General features: G+C 38.8%; 1 protein-coding gene across 1 annotated transcript in view; it reads left to right on the forward strand.

Annotated features, from left to right (window-relative positions):
* LOC104965443 (MAP/microtubule affinity-regulating kinase 3-like) overlaps nt 1–22,679 on the forward strand; it is a 37,837-nt gene that overhangs the window by 3,273 nt on the left and 11,885 nt on the right. The window contains exons 4-9 of the mRNA XM_010794399.1: nt 10,386–10,434; nt 11,854–11,919; nt 16,105–16,175; nt 17,487–17,543; nt 20,065–20,301; nt 21,036–21,155. Coding sequence (XP_010792701.1) covers nt 10,386–10,434; nt 11,854–11,919; nt 16,105–16,175; nt 17,487–17,543; nt 20,065–20,301; nt 21,036–21,155 — 600 coding nt within the window. The remainder of the gene's footprint in view (nt 1–10,385; nt 10,435–11,853; nt 11,920–16,104; nt 16,176–17,486; nt 17,544–20,064; nt 20,302–21,035; nt 21,156–22,679) is intronic.

Genomic DNA, 22,679 nt, shown 5'->3' on the forward strand with positions numbered 1-22,679 from the left:
AGCAGTCTGGCGCCAAATGGTTTGAAATTAAAGGAGGAAGCAATCATACTGTATAATCAAAAAGTGGAGGTAGAAGTTTGCACCAAAGGTACGACCGGTTAAAACCCAAGTGGCGATGGAGCGTCGTTAAAATGTATGGAAAGGTCTTAAAAAAGGTCTTCAAAGGTTTTCATTTGACTTCAGGATTCCTGCCATATTACCTGGAGTATCCTTTCCAACACATGCTTCGTTGGGTAGCAGCGTCATGCTCCTGGAGTGAAAAGATCTGTTTTCGTAAATCAGGAAGAGGTTTGCTGTTAAAATGCAAATTTAAAGCACCCTGGAGCCGTGAATCAGGAGTCCTGCGCCACGTGGTTCCTGATTTCGAAGACCCGCCGCTCGCCCCGCACGCGTGACGTGCAATACCCCGAGACTCGCGGGCCGCCCGCTACCGCGCACATATTGCCAATTAGTTCCACACACGCCGACCCACCCGCCCGGCACAAGATCCGCAACCCGGACCCGAACACGCATATATATAGTAAAGGCAGTGAACAAATCGTCAATTATTTAACACACGCAGTTGCCAGTGTTTGGCTCAAAAAGCCTGGGAGGCGTTGGCTAATTTTCTCCATCTAGATGACACCAAAAGCCCTCCCAGATGTTGGATTTCGCTCTTTGAGGAAGATTTATTTGAAAATGCTGTATTCTCCGCTAGAGAGCTTCACCTCAAGCCATTCAGAATGTGGCCGCGCTCAAGCACAGATAGAGCGGCTGCAGAGGTTATGATAATGCCTCCGGTCCCGCGGGGGGAGAGGTCTGAGGATTTAAACATTAAACTAAAGTTATTGATGGTATTGTAAATATGAGTTATTATGCAACACCCCGCAACCCGACCCGCATCGATCTTTGTTTACCCAGAACCGAACCCGGAAAAAGAGCGTTTGAAAAAATACCACCCGCAAATCACCTTTTTTGCGGGTCACCCGTCGGGTACCCGCGGATACCCGACCCGATGCAGGACTCTGGCGTGAATGCTTCTTTTCTTCTGCTTCCCAGTGAAACTCTTCTCACTTTACCGTGTGAAGTCTGTGAGCTGAGAGGACAAGCCGCCCCTCAATTCTGTTTCTCTTATTCTGTGTACGCTCATTCATCAGAATCAGTTTTCCTCTATTATTCCCGCAGAGGGGGAAATATACAGTGTTACAGCAAAAGTGACAAAAAGCAAACAATTAACGAGTTAATGCACACAATAAAAATAAATACGGACAAATCAAATTAACGTATTAAGGTTTGAGAAAAATGCTTATGGTTATAATTAGCATAACAGATGAATGTAGTAGTGTCATTCTGTAATCTGTACATCTTGGCCCCGCCTCTCGGTCTGGAAGTGGTTTTCGGGGAAAGATATCGACTCTTTCTCTTCAGACAGGGGAGAGGCGACGGGGAGAAGTGTGCCTGTGAGTCGGTGATGATGTTTTTGATGCTTGTTGATGTTCAGCCTCCGCCCGTCGCTCTCCCCCTCTCTCCCTCGTCCCCCTCTCAGCGATCGGCTAGTGGTTTTCCATCCGTTTTTCCAAAAGCTCCATTGATTGTGTTCTTTGTATCTCGGAGGCCCGTTGGCGTTAGCTGTGACACGACGCTGACAGAAAAACACTGAGTCATGACGGCGCTGAAACACACAAAGCGCCAGGCCTTTGTCTGCAGCCCTTGTTGTTTTTTAGGTTCCTGCTTTGTCACAAAACTTTTAGGAATTTGTCAGGTTATTTTTCCCGACTGCCCAACAGGCAGAGATTTCTTCTGATGTTTATTTTAAGGAACCGGAACACACTTCAAAAAGATAATTTTCTTTTGTACTCTTACAGGAGTGACACTTTAAATGCTACTATTCCTGTCGCACGTTTCTATTCATAGGCTTGTTTGATCTCTTGTCGGTGATTTGGATATTCAGAGTTAAATGTAATCCTTACATGGAATTGTGGATTATTTTAAACATATGAACATTAATATGATTGCCTAATCTACCAGGGTCGGCTGTTTTTAAAGGAATATTGTGTTTTTTACTATTGCACCACATGTGTATTAACTTGCTTCAGCTATTATAAATTCATTTTATTTGTATAGCAGCCTTTGAACCATCTTAACAATGTGTTAAACAACAGTCAAATTCAACATAATCCATTAAACCTTTTGTTATGTCCGAAAAGAATGACATAAAAGTAACACTAATACAACTAGGAGAAAAAAAGGACCCCATCAAAAGCTCTTGCAACTCCCATTTGAGAAACATAATAAAAGTCAAGCATTGAATACTTCAGGAAATCCCTATTATAAAAAAAAAATGAAACATTATACTTGTGACCTGTTGGTAAAGATTTATATCTTAAGTATGAAACAATATTCTTGGATCTGAGAGACGTAGATATGCTGGGGATATCATGTTTCATTTTGGTCTTTTAGTGGGATGTGTTGCAAAATGGCAGCAGGATCCTTGAAAAGGTGTTCTCTCTTTTGTTATTTTAAGAATCGACTGAACATCACCAGGGAAATGAAATGTTGCGTTCAGGTTCAGATGAGGATTTAGGGATATATTTTGCTCTCCTGCGAGCTGTAACGGCTAACCTGCCTCAGACCTAACCTCTTATGCAACTGCAAGAATTGGCGAGAGGCTGAGAGCGGGGGATATCGTCTCTGAAGAGCAAATGTTTATTTTCAGACTCGATCTTAATAGTTCAGAGTCGGCATTCACATCCGCCACAAGCAAACTCTTCTTCTGCTTCTTGTTTTTTTAAATCCTCTTCTTCTAAAATCTTATATTCTTTAATCGTCTTTTTCTGTTTCTAAAATCTTCTTAATCTTTATCTCCTTCAACTAAAATCATCTTTTAAGAAATGTTTCTTCTGAAATCTACTAAAGTGTTAGCTTTAAAATGTCCAATATTATGCAGAACGGCCATTTTCAGAATACCTTTTTAATAATATGATTATTATTAAATCATCGAAGCATTCATGACTTTAATGCTGACTATCTGAACACACAGTAAAGTGCCATCATGTATTTGATTAATAATCTGAATCTGTAAAATACCTGAAGCCATGAATTTATTTAGTGGTGTTAAAAAGTATTTTCTTCTCGCTGAAGGTCTTGTTGTCCTCAAGGTCAAAGGTCATGGAGAGAGTGTGGCACTTGAAGTCTTGATTTAAATGTGAACAAACTCCACTCGCTGCGCTGAGGGTTTCAATAAGTGGTTATAAAAGCCTTGGACGTCATTTAGAGCAGCGTTTCTCCACCCGTAGGCAGGGACTCTGCAGTGCGTCATCAACATTATTAATATAACCGGAAGAAGGAAACTTGAGAAGCTTTTCTTCACTCTGCAATAACAGCTTTTATTGTGGGAGAAAGGCATTTGGCAGCCTCTCAGCCTCTGACATTTAATAAATAGGACATGGTATTGAAGCTCATACCCTTTTTGAATACTACTGGGTTATCAAACTGACTGTTACTGATTATTACCATCAAATTCTTAGTCTTCTTTGCTTGTAATATTCTGATTTAGTTGATCTCTTGAATGGTTCCCGTTTGTGTACGGTACATTATGGCTGGTTTCGGGCTGCAACTCAAATCATATTTTCATTATTGACTAATAATGAAGCCATTTCATTTCATTGTTTATTTGAATAAGGACAATGCACATTAATGAACACTTAAGACAAATAATGCTTCAAGTGTAAATATGCCGGATTTGAGCTTTGAGCTAATTTTCCATCTGCAGTCCCTCACATACAACATATAAGAACATGACATTTATAAAGATAGCAAAAATAAATACATGATATGCAAAAAGAGCAAGATCAGCATACACATGCATTAACCACATGGCAGTACAATATAGCATATACGACATATACAGTGCAAGAGAAGATACAAGAGCTACATAATGTGCAGGAGGAGATACCCATGTGTTAAAGTGCATTTAGCGGTGATTGCACGTCTGTTTGTTTCTCAATCATTCTTTGAGTTGATGTTTCTACAATCATTCTTTGAGTTGACCTTTAAAGCTATTTGAGAGTGGGGACAATCCCGTATCTCAGTTGGGAGGCTATTCCACGATGAGCTGCCTTTAATGGAGAGGACATTTTGTCCAAAAGTGGTCCGTCTACGGTAGGGATGGGAATTTGAAAGCAAATGTATATTCGAATATTCGACCCCCAAAAAAACGGTCAACCGAAAAGTACATATCCTATAAAAATATTAAAATAACTACATGTTCAAATAAGTATAGAAACCAAGTCCAATTTGTCAAATGTATTGAACTGGTGATCACAGTTTGAACAGTTGACAGCTATAGGCCTACAGCTTTCATGCTTAAAACATAAGTTGGTTTTTAAATGAAAGAGGGATCATACACGAACAACATAACGGGTTAGGGTAACGTAACCCTATCACAACAGAGATCAACAACCTGTAACAGGGCCTATGCATAGAATGCAGCTATTCAATACTCCTTCTTGTTTAAGAATATGGCCATTTCTACATGCTCAGCGGAGAGGCGGGTGCGGAGGCGATTCACAATCAGGCCAGCTGTAGAGAAGACCCTCTCAGCTGGAATTTGGGCATAAGGAAAGGTTTGAGTCTGCGTGACCTGCGTGTAGGGAGGGGCAGCAGCCATATCATTAGCTAGATCTGATGGATTTGGACATAAACGCGAGTGAAGTATAACTGGACGCGAGAGAGAGATCAGCACATGCAGCTCTGCCCGCTGTGAGGGACCGGTGAGCGGAGCAAAACACACCTTTTAGACCTAACACATTTAGCTATGGCACATTGAATTATTCTATTTGATAATATGTAATCAACTTAGGCACCCCTCCCAAAAAAAAAAGAATAATACAAATATTCATAACTCATATTCGAATACCTGAATAATTTAGAATATTCGATTAATCGCTCCCATCCCTAGTGTACGGTGGACCTCACAGTCTCCTCTGGTTTCTGACCTAGTGCTTTTGATTATTTAGCTCATAGGAAGGTAAGGAAACAGCGGAAAGGGTCAAGTTCATGACAACCTATAATCTTCTGCTTGTTTTGTTTCAAAAACGTGAATATATCTAGTTTTAAATACATGTTATTAACAACCATACATGACGGAGCAGGAGAACATTCTGAAATAAGAGAGGATCTAAGATTTGACTTGTATTTACTTTACCTAAATGTTAGATAGAGTATGACAGTTGTTAGAGGGACTGACCGTTTTAACTCAAGAAATGCACAGACTCTGATAAATATTTGTATATATATTTGTAAATGTGTGACGGGGCATGGGTTGTACAAAAACATTTCAGATTGGAAAAAAATAAAAAATAAAAATTGAAGTCGCCATGGAAAGAATTGGCATCTAAATCAAACTAGTTGTTTTAACTAATCCACCGACTCATTTTTGCCCAACCCCAGACTCCCAAACCCCACAAGCCATTCTTAAAATGATACATTATTTTAGTTGGTTTTACTGCTTCAGGCCAATCAGAAGCATTCAAATGAAGCACTCTCCCTTTACATTTACTTTGAATGAGCTGCAACTACAATAGAGACACTTTGACGAGGGTTAACAAATGGACACTGCTTCACATTAGAAATTCCACAAAAGTGAAGAAAGGTATGGACCCACTGCACTAAAGAAGCCTGGAGAGAGAAATATTCAGAATCTCATAACGTGGATCTGTAGTTTTTCGTTCGTTTGAAGTCTGAAGGAGGCATCTCTTCATATCTGCCCTCGTAACTTCAAACATCTGAGATAAACCAGTTTTCTGTAACTCGCAGAAGTTAATTTAAACCACATTGTTTATTCCCTCAGGTGTGTCTCTCCAGATGGGAACAATTGCATTTTTGTACTTGTAAGGGAACAAATAACTGCAAAGAGAAGCACGTCTAACAGAAAACTGCAGTCTGGGTGTTTTTATATCTCTGAAATAAACAATGGGGGGGTCAATTATCTCAAGAAAGGATCCACAGACATCTTTCTTTCCAAGCCGATGTTCCTATAATCCAATTGTGTTGGGATTCACCTCAAAGTTGACCAGAAACATGCTCTGATGGTGAGCCCACGGGATTTTGCTTTACGAGCCTCAGATCAGTCATAATTGAAGCGACTTAAACAGGATGATGCAGTTTTTTCTCCTGGGGATGGCCAATGTGAGATGATGACACCCTCAAAGTGTGTGTCATTTGTCCTAAAGGTGCTTTGTGTCGATCTCACGGCAGATTGTGTAAGCGTCGTTGCATCACTGCGGCGGTATGACTGGATCTCCAGCAGGTTTACGTCCTCGACCTCCCTGTTGTATTCTGCCGGGAACCATCTGTGCGTGTTTTTCCACTACCGGTAATTCTGTTTACTGCACAACATACCTGACGAAAGTATTTCCATCTACTGGTCTTTTTTTTTGTTTATTTACCCAGATGTCAAATGAACTGTATCTGCTCAACAGGACAGTACACACTTTAAGTAATCGAGTGGCTGCCATTTTTCCATTGGCAACAAATATGGACGTAAAAGGTTCTTTGAGGGCTTAGTAATTGTTTAATGTTGTGTAATCTTTAATGACGTTTTGATCGTCTGTCGTCACTTTTTATGACTTCATTCAACATTTTTTAAATAGACTTTTTCAATGTTTTGTTTATAGAAATAACATTTACAGACAGAGGTTGAAAAGAGGAGCTTTAGCAAAGGCACTATGAAAAATAAAGAGCTTTTTGAACATTAAAGAATGGAAACATGTCGCGGTCGAGGCACATGGTACAAATATAAACCTGTAATTTGCCCAAAAATATTGTGATAACTGATTTGAGTCCAGCCCAAGCTCAGAGCACCTTTTCTCTCTAGTAATCATTCCTCTTTATTCTGTCATATTTATAAAAAAATATGGAGAGAGTCCTCAGTTTAACGACAGTCAGAGCGGAGTAATGACAGTGAGGAGACCTCGGGCTCTTCTTCTTCCCCTCCTCTTCGTCCTGGCTTGGTTTGTTAACATTTCTTCCAAACCGGTCGCCTCAGTCCCGAAGGCCTCGCTGTTCGCTGCAGCTCATAATTAACCCTTCAGTTGTCTCTCTGAAATGAGATGTATTATCTCCGTACATCCCACAGCCGGCGTTCACTGCAGGATCTGGGTGTTCAAATTACTATCATACCATTTGAAGTCATACTTATTATCTTTTATTTTCAAGCTGCTCTCTAGACACAAACAGAATGGGGGGAAAAACCACATTTCACTATTAGTAGAAACAGAAAGACAGAATCATAAAAGTTTTAATAATCTCATAAATGTAAAATATTCATGTCTTAACTTTCTTTGTTGTCAGATCATCAGTTTAAAAAAGCATAATCGAAGTATACCGTGATATGAAACAAAGAAAAGCAAGCAAATCTTACAGGGGGTATTTGGTGTTTCTACATCAGAAGTGATTTAAAAATATTGATTGATTTAATCAAAAACTTATTGATTAATTTGCTATTAAACAACAAATACTTTCATTCAACTTAACTTATTATTCTAGCACAAATGGAGCAACAAGATCAACTTATGTCCAAGGATAATAGTTTTTATTTTGAAAAAACATGCAAGGACAAGTTTTGTGAACCCATTTTGCCTTTACTGCGTGATTTGACTACAATTCCCAGAAGGCTATAAACCATCAACACATAGGTTTAACATGTTGCCTAGATGGTTGTTTTTCAACATCTTTTGTGGGCATTTTTGCCTCTTATTTTGATAGAGGACTGTAGAGAGGTGACAGGAAATGAGACAATAGAAGGGATGAAATACAGTAAAGTACTCCTGCTAGACTTTAAGGCAGCTTTCAGACTCACTCCCCTCATTCTTTAAATACAGCAGGGATGACAAACCGGTAAAAAGGTTGAACCCTGTTCAGCTTTTGAGTCATGTTGAGGTGCTGCAATTCACATTCCTGCAGGATTTCTTTGTAACATGAACAATAAATTTCTGCAGTTTCCTTTACGTTCTTTCCAACTCAAGACACAATCATTGTTGCCTTTGTGACCTTTCCATAGCAGGCACACTTCTTTACAGTAGAAGGGGTGGTGTGTCATGTGACTTTACCTGTTAACACCATTTTGTACTAACCCTTAATGGTTGAAACACACAATGTTTTTAGATGATACTGTGACTAAATAGGCTTATTAAAATGACTAACCTCCCTTATCTATCTCACTTTGGCATAATTACTGTATTGTGCTGTAAATTATGAGAAATAACCTTTTTTTAGAAAATAATATAAATTCTTAAATTAAAGCACTATATGGTTTTATTGTATTTTACATAATTAATATTTATGGTTTTTAGTAAAGTGTGCACATGTTTACTTAAGCTTCTCTGTTTATATTAAGATGTCTTTCGAAATGTAGTAACCGTTATAAATCCAATTTCCCCGCCCCCTGGATCGCTTGCAATTCTTTTTTTATTGAGCAATTTATGAATAATTTTGATTCTAACTTTGGACATACATTTTTTTGGGTGTATTTTATAAAATAATTGATCATTTTACCTTGACCTTGACCCCAATATTAAAACGGCAAGTGATCCAAATTTCACTCCAAGAGAATAGTTTTCTAGTAAAAGGAAAAACATGGAAAGTATTGTTATAAGCCTAAAAAAAAACATCTTGCTGCTGAAACTATTCTATCGGAAAGCTTTAAGTTTAAATAATTCATCTTTATGAAATGTGGAGCATATGGTGGATACCACTTTTAAAATGTGAGGATTTACGTGATCCAAGGTCCAAACAAAATATCAATTTAAAACACGATAAAAACCTTCTGCTCGGTGTACATCTCATTTTATCAATGATTTTTTGGGTTTTCTTGCTTCACCTTCTCAAGATTTGCTCGTGAGTGAGTCAACACTGTGGCTACTCCCGCCTTGTGAAACATTAATGCCTTTTTACATTTTTGATGGAAGGGAAGAGGGCGAGGTGTAGTTAACAGCGGATCAATAATAAATTGCACTCTGGGTTTTTTCTTTTTGTGCCTCGTACAGCAGAAGAGTAAAAAGCTCTTTTGGCCTTTACAAATGTGCCTGTCTGGTCTCTGAATGCTGATGAGAGCGTGTGTTGACTGAGGGCTTTCTTATTAGAGAACAGGCTGGAGATGTGACGATGCATCTCTAACGTCATTCAGATCTGTTCTCGATCTCTCAGGCTGGATTTAACCCACTCTGCGCTGAAGGGGATTCTCCTGTTGGGGTCCTTCATTGAAAACGATCACCTTATAATATCAAATAATTATCAGGAGGTGGGAGAAGTACGAAGGTCTTGTACTTCAGTAAAAGTAGAAGTACCAGAGTGTAGGAATACTTAGTTAAAGTCCTGCAATCGAAATGTTACTCAAGTAAAAGTACAAAAGTATTAGCATCAAAATATACTAGTACTCATTATGCAGATTGGTCCATTTCAGAATAGTATATATGATATGTTTTGATTATGATTATTGATACATTAATGTGTTATTAAAGCTAGTAAATGGCCCCAAGAATGTATAAGAAAATCCTAGACTTGTGTTGTTGGAGCACAGCTAGTTCCTGATCTCTTGTTGTTAAGGAAAGCAGTGTTGACCGGGAGCCCTACTATGTGTTTGTGGCACAAATGTCAGACACAAGGCCGAGTAAACTGTGAAGTGCCATCTAAAAAATTAATGAAATCTGTGTGCGCACATCTGAAAATCCATTTAGGTTTAAATTAAACATCATATTTGAGCTTTGTGACCTGGACATGCCACTTGAGGAGTAAGTGCATATTGCTGTTGGAGTCATGTAATGGAAAATAGTCACGCTAAAATGATGGATTTGTATCTTGATGGAATTTCCTCATTTTGCTGTATTTACACGTTGGAAATGTATTTTGTGTTTACTCATTTTATTTAACACAAATATAAACAATTGCACCTCGAGGCGGACGGACGCATCTTTATTAAAAAAGTAAATTAGCTAATTTTGTGTAAACAGTGTCCCAACTCTCCTCTTGTCACATGTTATCTTTTAATATCATATTTTGTATCCAACTATGGGTCAAAATAAAGTGAACTACTTTGTAACTAAGTCTGTTTGTGTCGCTTCATGTGGGTTGTTAACTCAGCTTTATTTAAACACGCATAAACAGTTTGTATGTTTTTTAAATTTCACTATAAAATTGCTGTTTTTAATAAAGGTTTTCTACTATATGTGAGAATAGTGTCTCAGACCTTTTTCTCTTGTTTTCTTGTCTTCCCCACCTCCTTACTTTTATTTGACTTCTCTCCTGAGCTCACCAAGTCAAGTTTACTGTTTTGAAATGTCGATAGAATCGTACATCCTGAAACCCTAAGTGAACCCATAAATGTATTTTTCTCTCTCTCATTTCAGCTCTTCAGAGAAGTTAGAATAATGAAGATTTTGAATCATCCCAATATAGGTAAGTGGCTCTTACACACATAACAAGTGTATTCTAGAACAATTGGCATCGATGCACATCACTTCACATTTCCAAATGATCATGTGTGAGTTTGCAGTCACATGGTCCTCTCCCATGCCGCCAGCCTGGATTTCATCAGCTTGTTTTGTCTTACAAGTGCTGCTGTTTCAGCGGTTTTAGTTCCCTTTTTTATTTGTTTTTGTTCTCACAGACAGAAGAGTGTTCTTTAAAATCAATCAATCCTGGAAAATGGGAAAGATTGTGTAAATATGGCCGCAATTATGCAAAAAGCTTAACAACTAAATCCTTTACCAAAAATATAGAATTTTGTAGGTACCTTTTTTTTTTTTGAAATAATGATTTATATTTCATTATATGTTTTGGGACTACAAAATGAATCGGGTTTGAAATGAGGAGAGCAGCACAAAGACACTCAGCTAACAGGAAATGACAACCAATCAATAAATGAATAAACAAGCAGTACTGTTGGCAGGTTTGAAATAAAGTAGGAAGCAAGTTTCTTCTACATTTGTTTTAAACAAAGAATAGCATCAAATCCTCACAATTCAACTAATCGATGAATGGACTAATCCTTTCACATTGAGTGATGTTCATAAGGACTGACGCTGGCCCTTTAAAAAGTCACATCAAGGCTCCATGAGCTTATGTGTAAAGAGTATACATATATGGTTTTTAGGAGATGGGATTCCCCGTTAATTACTTTTGATTTCCTTTCCCCCCGCGCTGCCTGATTTCCTCTGCAGAAATGTGATTATAATGAACAGAGTGGTTGTAAGCGCTCACCAGCCCGACGCTCTCCATCTCTCGCTCATTGTCTTCCTTCCCACCTCGTCTATATTTAGCAGCGCAGCTCATCACACATCCCTCTCTTTTATATCTCCCAGCTAAACTCACTGCGGTAAAAAAGGTGAAAAACAACAGCTTTTGGCCTGTACAGTAAATATCGAGTGCTAAAAAAGCTCGGCTCGATGCTGTGCTGATCACCACACACACACACACACACACACACACACACACACACACACACACACACACACACACACACACACACACCCCTCCAGACACTTCATTGGCATCTGTCACTGCACTAATAAAGATGGACAATGATAAATAAAAGTGACAACAATGCACTGCAATAATTAAATGTCAAAGTACATATTTACACATTTCACTACAAAACTTTAATAAACAAAACTATACAAATGTGGCTATAACTGTGTGTTGATAAATAGAGGCTAAAAGTCCATGCTAAAGAAATATCCATACATATTTATATATTCATCCACAAAGAATGGTGTCTATGAATTAATTGGTATCTCTGTCTGAATCTCCTCCATCTTTATGCATAATTGATTATGTAATTTCCTTCTTTTCGTTTTTCTCATTCTCTCCTTTTAGTCAAGCTGTTTGAAGTGATCGAGACGGAGAGGACGCTGTACCTGGTGATGGAGTACGCCAGTGGAGGTGAGACGAAAATACAATTAACATTTTGTTGCTTTAAAGTGAAAGCCATGTACCACCAACATGTCAAACAGAGACATGTTTAGTGGAATAAAAGAGGATTTTAGATATAAATAAAACCCCTCAATCCAAAAAGGGAAGCTGCCGTCCTCATATTGAAGTGAAAACATCATCAGACATCTTTTAAACCTGACGATCTAAGACATACAGACCCCCTTAAGTCAAGTAAAAGTGCATGTTAGACATAAGTGCAACCTTCAAGCCAAAAAAAGGAAGCTGCTGTCCTCGTATAGAAGTGCAAACATGAAACGGAGTGAATTGTCGCCGAAAAGTTGATGTAGTCGGTAGAAATCTGCTGCTCCCAGCGTCCCAACTATGATTTATTAACACCAAAGTGTGATGAATGTGTGCTTTTTTAATAATTCATACACACTGGGAGCTGCTTATAGTCTGCAGACTCTACTTCCACCTGAGAGAACAGACGAAGAAGAACATACATCTGAGTGGGATTTACAGAAAATAAGTATGAAGAGTACTGCGAAAGTTGATACAGAAAGTATGGAAATGAAGTTGAGTTCATAACTTGAAGCATAAAATCAGCGTCTTTATTACCGGGTATAAGGTAAGGCTTTATTTTAAAGGTCCATTGTTTCTTCATTATTTACTGGAGATGACTTTGTAATTTCATCCTAAATGTGCATTAGATTTGAAGAGTATCAACAGAAAATGCACCTTAGAACTAGGGATGCCAGAAACTGACCATGATCAAATTCGAAAAAATTGGACAGCCCTGGCCATTTACAATTATTAATACTATTACTATTATTAGCATTAGTCTATATTTTGGTTGAGACTAAGCCAGGAAAAAAAAAGGAAAAACATAAATAATAATAAAAAAATATATAAATAAAATCGAATAAAAAAAAAAAAATTTCGATTATGGAGACTGTAACGAATATTCGAATAATCGCTGGCATCCCTACTTAGAACAGGTGGATGGAAATGGATTAAAATGGTGTAGAAAAGCTGGAAGATATTGCATAAAGATTGATGTGATGAGAAAAACAGTGCAATGGAAACCTATAGTGTGATTAATAAAATACATGAGCCCTCCACTAACCTCCACTGAAGAGCAATACAACATTTGTGCCTGAAGCCTTCCTCAGATGAGTATCTGAAACAAACAAATGCTATATGTTCGTGACCGTTTTCACATGTTCTCTGCTCCTTAGACTGGTGGTCGTTACGTCTTGTTGCACTGTTTCTTTCCTGCAATCGTTTTTTCACACCACACTCTAGAATTGGACGCATTATCTCCTAATATTCAACATGACAGAAGTGGATGGAAATGTGCACAAACTCACATTTTCTATTGCTGATACTCTGGAAACTAGGTTCAAATCTAAAAACTAAACTAGTGTCTCTGTTTACCGATGTTTTAGTGTCGAAGTAAAAAGTTCTTTACAGTTAAACTTCTAAGGAAGTTATTGTGAAATTATGAGGAACATATGGAGCTATAAAATAATTGACAAAGCAAACATTGTTCCTGAGAATGTGTGAACCCTTTTTAAAGCGGCTGCCTGGAGGTTAGAACATAGGAAGTAATGATGTTGATGCAGAGACATAATCAGTCCTTTGTAAACGTAGTGAAAAGCGACTCGGAGCAGGAAAAACATGTCAGTCGACTCCAACAGAAACCTGCACTTCTACATGTAACTCATCTATGACCTATATTTTTAGCATTTTCAGCATTGCTTAGATATAAATGCACTTCCTCCATGGAGAGAAACATGATCAATGTAGTTCCTTCTTTTCTGCAGTCTGCACACTCGTGACTGGATTTCTTTATAGTGGACAGTCTGTAAAGGTAAATTAGAATCACATGCGACTTTGACTTACAACAAATAAAGAAAAATAAGGAGGGATGGTCATTAAACGACTGAGGAGAGCAAATGTTAGAAACACGCTTCCACTGAGGGACTAATAAGTGGACAAACAAATGCTTTAAATATACAGCAACTGATAGAAACTGGCATTTCCTTGTAATGTTATTAAATGCAAGATAACAGGAAGCCATCTGTATTCCTGAGTGCTAAAAGAAGCAGATGAAGCAAATTAATCTGAATTCTTCTGCAAATGTGACGGCTTCCAACAGTGAGTTTACATTGTCTTCTGGTGAAAGCTTCTTGTAATATCTCATTAATGCGGACACACACACACACACACACACACACACACACACACACACACACACACACACACACACACACACACACACACACACACACACACACACACACACACACACACACACACACACACACACACACACACTCTCTCTCTCTCTCTCTCTCTCTCTCTCTCTCTCTCTCTCTCTCTCTCTCTCTCTCTCTCTCTCACACAGACACAGAGGAGACACGTCTTCTCATTGATTTCCTGTAAAAGGTCGCATTCGGGCCGCCAAGACAAGCAAAGAGACGACAAATTGTGAATCACATTACCGTGAGGATGAGAAGTCTGATCAAAAGCCAATACAATTAGATTTAAAATTAGGTAAATCTAATATTTCTCTCAAGTTTGGCTTTCTTTTTTTTCTTTTTTTAAGGAATTCCATTAGAATCTTAAAACCTGACCTTCAGTCACAGATCCAATAAATTCAATTTGTAAAAGTGCCAACTCACCAGATGTTAGGAAATGACTTTGTTAAGCTGTAAACTGAGGGAATGTCAGACGAGTTTAAAGTAACAATAATAGGTTTATTTCAAAACATAACTTTTTAACAACGTTATAACACAACATATCAAATCAAGAGATGTTGCTCGATTGCTTTATCACTTGAAACTAAAATGCTCAGTTATACAACTGGTGACTGAAAACTAAATTGCAGCTTTGTGCGTTCTTTACATTTCCATATTTGTACTGAATTTACAGAAAGAGACTTTTCTTTGTCAGAATAATATTTTTCTTTTAGGTGTGGCAGTGTCTGTCTGTACTTCGATCCTCTATTTTAGTCCAGTCTCAACAACTTGTGGATGGATTGGCCCGAAATTGTTAGCAGACATTTGCGGTCCAGTGGTTATACATGATCATAATTCTGCTGCGTTAACTCATCATCTGACACCACCAGCAGTTCCATTTTCTCATCCAAATACCTGCAGAACTACAGACATTCCCATTAGACTCAACTGCACTTTGATTGTACTGAATAAAAACAAGAGCATGGCTGTTAAGTGGCCATCTTGTTACCTCTAAGTCGCCAGTGGCCGTTTATTTCCTTTAATTCAGGCTTGCTTTTAACTTTCTTCCAAGAAAAACTTTTTTAAGAGCATATCTTCTTTAAATGACCTTTAAGGAGACTGAAGATGTTGCATACATTGCTGAATCAGGGGCTACCTTCATTCAAACGGGGACATTTCAAGGTCCTCTGTGAGGCAATGTGGCTTAAAAAGTTGCCTCAGCATTATTGAATTATGCAGGAATGTCATGCTAACAGAATTGAACAAAACAATATAATTGTAAACTTGTTTCACGGCTGAAAATGATCCAGATTAGTTTCTCTACATCTTTTTAGCATCAAGGTTAAAATGTCCTTGTTATTTTCCAGCTTTCTTCCCTATTCTCATCCCTTTGTTCTGCACGCACTGTGCCCTTTAGCTGTGACATGCTAAGTGTTGGCTGCCACTGAGTCAGAGTGCAGTGTTGAATTGTTGCTTTTCTGGATCTCTGAAGCACAGAAACGTCCTCTGCAGGTCAGCGCTGAGAGAGTAGGAGGGTTTCAAGGATTCAGAGAAAGAGGGGGATGTATTTTTGTTGCTTGTTATTTTGTTTTAGTTCCTCTTTCGGCCCTGGCTCGGTCACACACATGCATTCCAGCCGCCTGAGTTCAATTTACATTAGAACGAACGTCGTCATGTTTTAGGTTGGAAGTGTGGGCCGAGGGAAGGGTCCGCAGCCGGAGTGGAGCTCAGCTTTGTGCCTCCAGGAGAGGCTCAGTGTGGAGGAAGCAGCTTAAATGCGATCGACAAACACCCTCAAAGCATGCACATGGGTGACGGTGCAGGCCAGCTGCTCAAGAAAAGTTCATTGTGGAGTTATTTCTATGGGTTATTCTTAAAAGTTTTGACTCACACTCTCCTCTATTTCTGTATAGCTGTTTCTCAACCTCTTTCTTTTGTGTCTCTTCTGCAGGAGAGGTGTTCGACTACCTGGTTGCACATGGACGAATGAAGGAAAAGGAGGCCAGGGCTAAATTTAGACAGGTACTTTCTCCCCCTGCAGTGTTCTGGTTTCACACCTCAGACAGGTCGCCGTCCTCTGTCCTACTTCTGGGACGGGAAACTCTCTGTCGTCTTAAAGATGGATGAGCAACGTCCAAATCTGCATCTGTCCCCATCTCTCCCCTAGCAGTGACTGTCATAAACGCTTTAAAAGTCCAGACATTTTTGTTTTACATACCCTGAAAACTGCTCTAGATGTTACAAACACAGAGTCAGTTAAAGAAAGAGACAGTCTGGGTAATAGGTCGAGGACATCACCACACTGAGCAACTACTTAAAGGGGACCTATCATGCAAAATGCACTTTTTGATGTCTTTTATACATAGATATGTGTCCCCGGTGTGTCAGGGAACTCACGCAGCGTCAGAAAATAAAACCCTCTCTCTTTTCCTCCGTACCGAAAATCTCTAAAAACGGGGCTACAACGGAGCTGATCCAGATTTGCGTCCGATATGACGTAATATCGGAAATGTAGGCTGGCTTTACGCCCACGGCCTTATCAGAAAGTTGCTATCAGAAACAATGCCCGACTGTTTTGGACGTAATATGGTCGGTGTTTACATTAGCATCGCTAACACTCAGAGCTAACCTGTACCGGAGAGCATGTGTGTGAAGAAGCAGGAAATAAAAAGGACCTCACCTTGTGGTATAACCGGCAAGAGAGAAAGCCTTTGAGCTCCATACTGTTTCAGCAATAATCCTTGATAATCCATGATATGGCGTTTCATCACCGTAGCATCTCCCGCATGAGCTCAGCCCCCTACTTTTCTTTTCTCAATATTTTTTTTTTTATATAGCTTCATACCCCAAATCAGCACTTTTGAAACAGGAAGTGAAATAGAGGGATATGAGGCATGGCTAGAATGGGGGATCTGTTTGGTATTTTGAGCAAAACACTTCATAGACATGTTTTTTATATATTTGTATATATCTGAGACCTATGCTATTGCCTACAAATAGCATGATAGGTGACCTTTAAATTAACTTGTAGCTGAAGATGCAAAACAAAGCCAAGTGAAAATGTAAGACTGTAGGCCCCCTTTGTGTCCTGATATGTGTAATCCCTCACAGTCTTTCTGTACTGTTTCTGCAGAATGTCTCCTGAACTGAGGCAGATACATGTTTTGCACACAGGAAGTTTTTTTTCAGCCTCCTTCAGCCCCACCTGCGTTATGTTTTGTCTTTCCTGTCTGTCGACCACATCTCCTCCTCCTCCTCCTCTTTCTTCACCACATCCTCTATCTCAGAACAGATTTCTAACTCGACTGTTGCTTGTGTTTCTTCCTCGTACAGATTGTGTCGGCGGTGCAGTACTGCCACCAGAAGCACATCGTTCACAGAGACCTCAAGGTGAGTTCAGAGAAGCCACAGCAAAAACAAAATGAACTTTTTTTTTATTTCCAGAAGCTTAAATAAACCAGAATGCATTGCAACCACATGATGGGTTGTTTAAAAGAGCAACTTCTGCAGCTATTCTCTAAAGCAACATCACTGGGTTCTCTGGCCTTTTTCAAATGTAGAGAAATTAACTTACCAAGATTTAAGTTGGAAGATTTGTGTGAATGCTACAAAGTAATCATTTTTGTATTACCATTTATAGATGTTTTTATTTCATTTAATTATATATATTATGTCTTAGTCTGCAGATCTAGGTGCCAAATTGGATCAAAAATCTAAATGTTTTATTTATCATATATTTATATCGCCTCTATCATACATCCTGATGATATAAAACCAAATACTTGATACTAAATTGAACTCTACACACATAAATAAATCAAATTCACATTATAGACGTGTGGCGGAAACTATTTAAAACTAACACGCCCCAAAGACATGCAATAGGTGAAATATAAATGTACAAAGTACCCAAGACATTCAAGTATAAGTGTACAACAATTCCACAGATAAAAGAATATTTGAATTATAGTTGGAAGCAGAAATAGGCGGAGAACCAGGAGTATTGTCTTTATTCACCGTTTAAACAACAATTTCTAAGGCCCACCATTTTATTTTTAAATCTAATGTATTTAATACCATGGCATTTTTCTTTTTGTACACAGACTTTCATTCCACATCTCAATGAAAAGTTTCTTTATACACAGAAAGATGTGTTCATGTTTATCAGTAATCCTACGAAGAATTAAAAATGCATTTACTTTTTGAGGCTAATTACCTCTGACTCACTTGGATAGAAAGGCCACAGAGTGAGCAGCTGACGTCAGAGCTGCGTGTTTTATGACTCATCTTAACTCCCATATTCCCACTGAAGACTCGCAATGGAGCATATGCTGCCCTTTTATCTGAACAACCAGCCTTTTTACTTAAAAATAGTGCACAATGTAGCTGGTTCCTCTTTAAAATGCACCACATTGTAGTGTTAATGGACCTCCTTTATTTCATAATGCCGCTTTACTTCCATATATATTTCATATATAAATATTTGGGTAAGTGTAAAGGTTATTTACGACAGACGAAAGATAAACCAACAAATAAATAAATCCCTTTTTAGTTGTGCAAAATGACTGTCTTGCACCATGATGGTACGAATCTGAATAGTTTGCATTTTTCTAATTTAACTAACTTACTGATAAATGACCAAAGCGTTGTAGTTCACATTAACTAAACGTCTAGCTTCCAGATGTAGATGTTAAACTGACGACATGTACGCTGATGTCTGTGATTTGTAGCCGATAAATATTACTTATTTAAACCTAGCTTTGCTTTAAACCTTACAGATTGATGGTATTTGGGCGTTTGATGACCTTTTAATTCTCATTTCTAGCTGCAAAAAGCAATATTTTAGAAGTTCATTTTCCCCACATTAATTAGCGTTAATTCACTTCAGCCATTACGTGACGCTGCTTTACTTCAATCCAAATATAAATATGGATGCTTCTGTGTTTCTATCTCTCCGTCAGTGGGAGAGAAGCTCTGTGTACTTGCTGCAATCTGTTTCCTGTGTAGAGCTTCATGAATGATCCATGAGCAGGAGATGTGAGAGCAGGCTCCATGTGTTACATGTGTGTTTAATGAGGGCAGGTGTACATACAGCATGTCACAGGCGTGATTGCGGAGAACATACAATGAACTCGGTTACATTTGAATGAGATGAATCACAATTCCTCAGGGTTGTCGGCCACTTTGCTCTTGTGACACTTTTCTTTTGCTTCTGGTCAGACACGTTAAAGAGCGTTGTTTATCCCTCATGTTTCAGTCCTTGAGCTCCATGGAAGATTTCTTCTTCTGCTCTCTTAGTTTCGGCATCCTAATTAGTCTTTGGCCTACAGCTGAATGTGTTGGCAGATGTTGGAAATCCTTGCATACGTTTTGAACACTTTCATTCACAAAGAGACTATCGTTATAAGATCAGACTATATTTATCAAAAGAATCGCTCTAAAGAAATGCTAATTAGAGCAGAAATGATTGTATAAGAAACTGTTTTTTAAATATCCTTTAAGTCATTGGTTAAGCAAAAATGACAAATCTTTTTTGATCCAGTCTTGTAATAGATGTATTTAATATATTTTGGTTTTAAACTGTTGATCATAGAAATGTAAAGAAGGGAAGCACAATATTACATGTTTCACCATAGATGCAGAAAGACATCAAATATTTAATAAATATCCCCTGACTACTTTCAGGCAAGACATTGTTTTAAATGCATTTAACATAAGCCGTACTGTTAACCATTTAAGACTGAATTTTAGGTCTGGAACCTGAATTTATCAAATTTAAAAATAGCTCTGGGAAAGCCCCTCTGAATGTTTGCCAGTTTGAAATAGACTAACTGATATAGTTTTTTAGTTGGTCAGATGTACTGTATGTAGATATGATCTTAACCCTTGACCTCCATGTGTCTGCTCTCAGGCGGAGAACCTGCTCCTCGACGCAGACATGAACATCAAGATCGCAGATTTTGGTTTCAGCAACGAGTTCACGATGGGCAACAAGCTGGACACGTTCTGCGGCTCCCCGCCGTACGCAGCGCCGGAGCTGTTCCAGGGGAAGAAGTACGACGGGCCGGAGGTGGACGTTTGGAGTCTGGGGGTCATCCTGTACACGCTGGTCAGCGGGTCGCTGCCCTTCGACGGACAGAACCTCAAGGTAGGGCCGACTGGGTCTGGACTTACTGCGGGTTGTTAAAAAATGTAATCAGAAACAGGTTTATTGTTGGTTATCTTATAAGGAATACACAAGTTGAAGAAAATAAGAGAGAAAAAAATGGCTGCTATTGGATTCTAAGATGATTGGGACAAACATATTAATAATGTTTTTGAAGGGAAATGGAATATTATGTGTCAATGATTTCTTCCTTTCAACAGTGCACAAAATTAGCACCATTAGCCAGGATACAACTGGTACATTTGTCATTTGAGTGGCTTGTTAAACATTGGCTAGCCATTTGACTGGTGGACAAAAAAGTTTATTTTGCAACCTGAGTCTCAAAACAAAAAGTAAATATAATATTTTTGTCTTTTTCTGTTTGAGACTGCTTTCCTTTTTCTGAGGTTTTCCTTTCATTCAATCTATGTTAACAGTTTGAAACAAAGAGAAACCAATAATAAAATAAAAAAGTCACTAAAAGAGGAAGCATGAAGGAAGTTTTGTCTAAATTGTATAATGTTCTATCAATTCTGTCGAGCTCACAACATCTTACAGTTGTGATCAACCAAATGAAGCTGCTTCTGTCAGGTATATCTCATAAATATGATCAAATGTAGACATAAACAAGCTATTAGAGGCATATCTGTTGACTTTTCTTCCAGCATTAATGTGTTGGGTCAGCAACACTAAAATGGGAGCCGTTGTGTTGCTAACGCCCCGGTTCCTCCCTGCAGGAGCTGCGTGAGCGAGTGCTGAGAGGGAAGTACCGCATCCCGTTCTACATGTCCACGGACTGCGAGAACCTCCTCAAACGCTTCCTGGTTCTCAACCCGACCAAGCGGGGGACTCTCGAGGTGAGGGAGGACGCAGACAATGTAAATATACCTTTTCAGTTCTTATCTCACCCCCCCGAGCACGTCTGCACCATCGGAGAAAGCCATCTCTCCTCCATCAACCATCTCCTCTCCCCCTCCTCCTGCATCTCCTCCTCTGACGCCCACAGGCTCCTGCTTTCCGCCCGGCAACCCAGCCCACACTCTCCTCCTTTCTGATGTTGTAACCATGAATAATACATTATCTCTCTTGTGTTGTTCACTTTTGTTCTGCCTCGATCTCTGAGGTGAGGGTTCCTCACAGCGTTCACGGCGCCACATAAAACCAGTTTAGTGGAGTTGAAACTGCTATCAACAGAAAGTACCGTACGTTTGAGAGATAGACCTCAAAGTTCCTCGTATTGATTATGGACTTGTTCGAAGGCCATCTTGTGTCTTTTTAAGATGTTTTGCTTCTGATCTTTGCTTGATATTTTTAAGAGACAGGACTTTTATTGCATCTTTAATGTTGGAGAGTTAAACTCCATGTTGTTGGCTCAGCGCTGAGGCTCACATGTGTTGACCTCAGATGCGCCATGTTTGTTCTGGATTACGACAGAAGGTCTGTTACATCGGAGCATGACCGGCGGTAATTAATTAGTTTGGCTCGGTCCTTCAATCAAAACTCCCCCCCAGAGATCCATCGATCAGCTGCAAATGAAAAACAAGGGTGCAATGAGGTGCAACCCAGAACAATATGGATGTTTCTGTGGAAAGGCGGACAAATAATCTAATGGTGATGCAACACATGGATTACGTACCATCATCACATCCGCCTTTCATTTTGTGTAGACTTTAAACGAGCAATACATACAAAAGAACTGTATCAAATTCTGATTACACACCAACATATTTGTTTTAATCCTCTAAAATCTCTGCCTTTTCTATTTATTGACAAGTTAAGGTTATTGAGATGTAGCCAGTCTTATAAATAGTTATATCTAGTTGTGCGTTAAGGGTTACGACGATCTTCGGATGCATGCAGCTTCAAACATTTAACATCGAATGGAGATTCAACAATAAGCACCAAAATCTACTTCTCATGTCTTGTACCTCACCTTCTGATACTTGTGAAGATGGTAGATAGCAAAGTTGACATGAAGAAAGACGCATTGATGCCTGGCTCCTTTTTCTTTTAGATAAACACATTTAGCAAGAGAAAAGAGGACATGCACATGAGGTGGATCAAGAAACAATTGGCCCCTGGGTGCAGACCCTTTAAAGGGAACACCACCTCTCCATAGGAAACGTGACACAGCCGTCATTGTCGAACACTATTTTGTTAATTTGTGTCTTTTTCTCTTAATTTTGTATAATTTATTTCATTTGATTGTATTCTGTTACTTTAAGTGTATTCTGGACTGTACATTTCTCTTGATGGCTCTGAGGCTGTTTTGCTCCTTTTCAGACTCGTCATTTCATTTTCATGTAATCGTTTATTTGAAGAGGGACGATGTTTAGGCCCGTATTAATGCTAAAACTTCGTAATAACAATTTTACAAAGTA

This window comes from Notothenia coriiceps, unplaced genomic scaffold, assembly GCF_000735185.1.
Source record: "Notothenia coriiceps isolate Sejong01 unplaced genomic scaffold, NC01 NC01_scaffold00037244, whole genome shotgun sequence".
Lineage (NCBI taxonomy): Eukaryota > Metazoa > Chordata > Actinopteri > Perciformes > Nototheniidae > Notothenia > Notothenia coriiceps.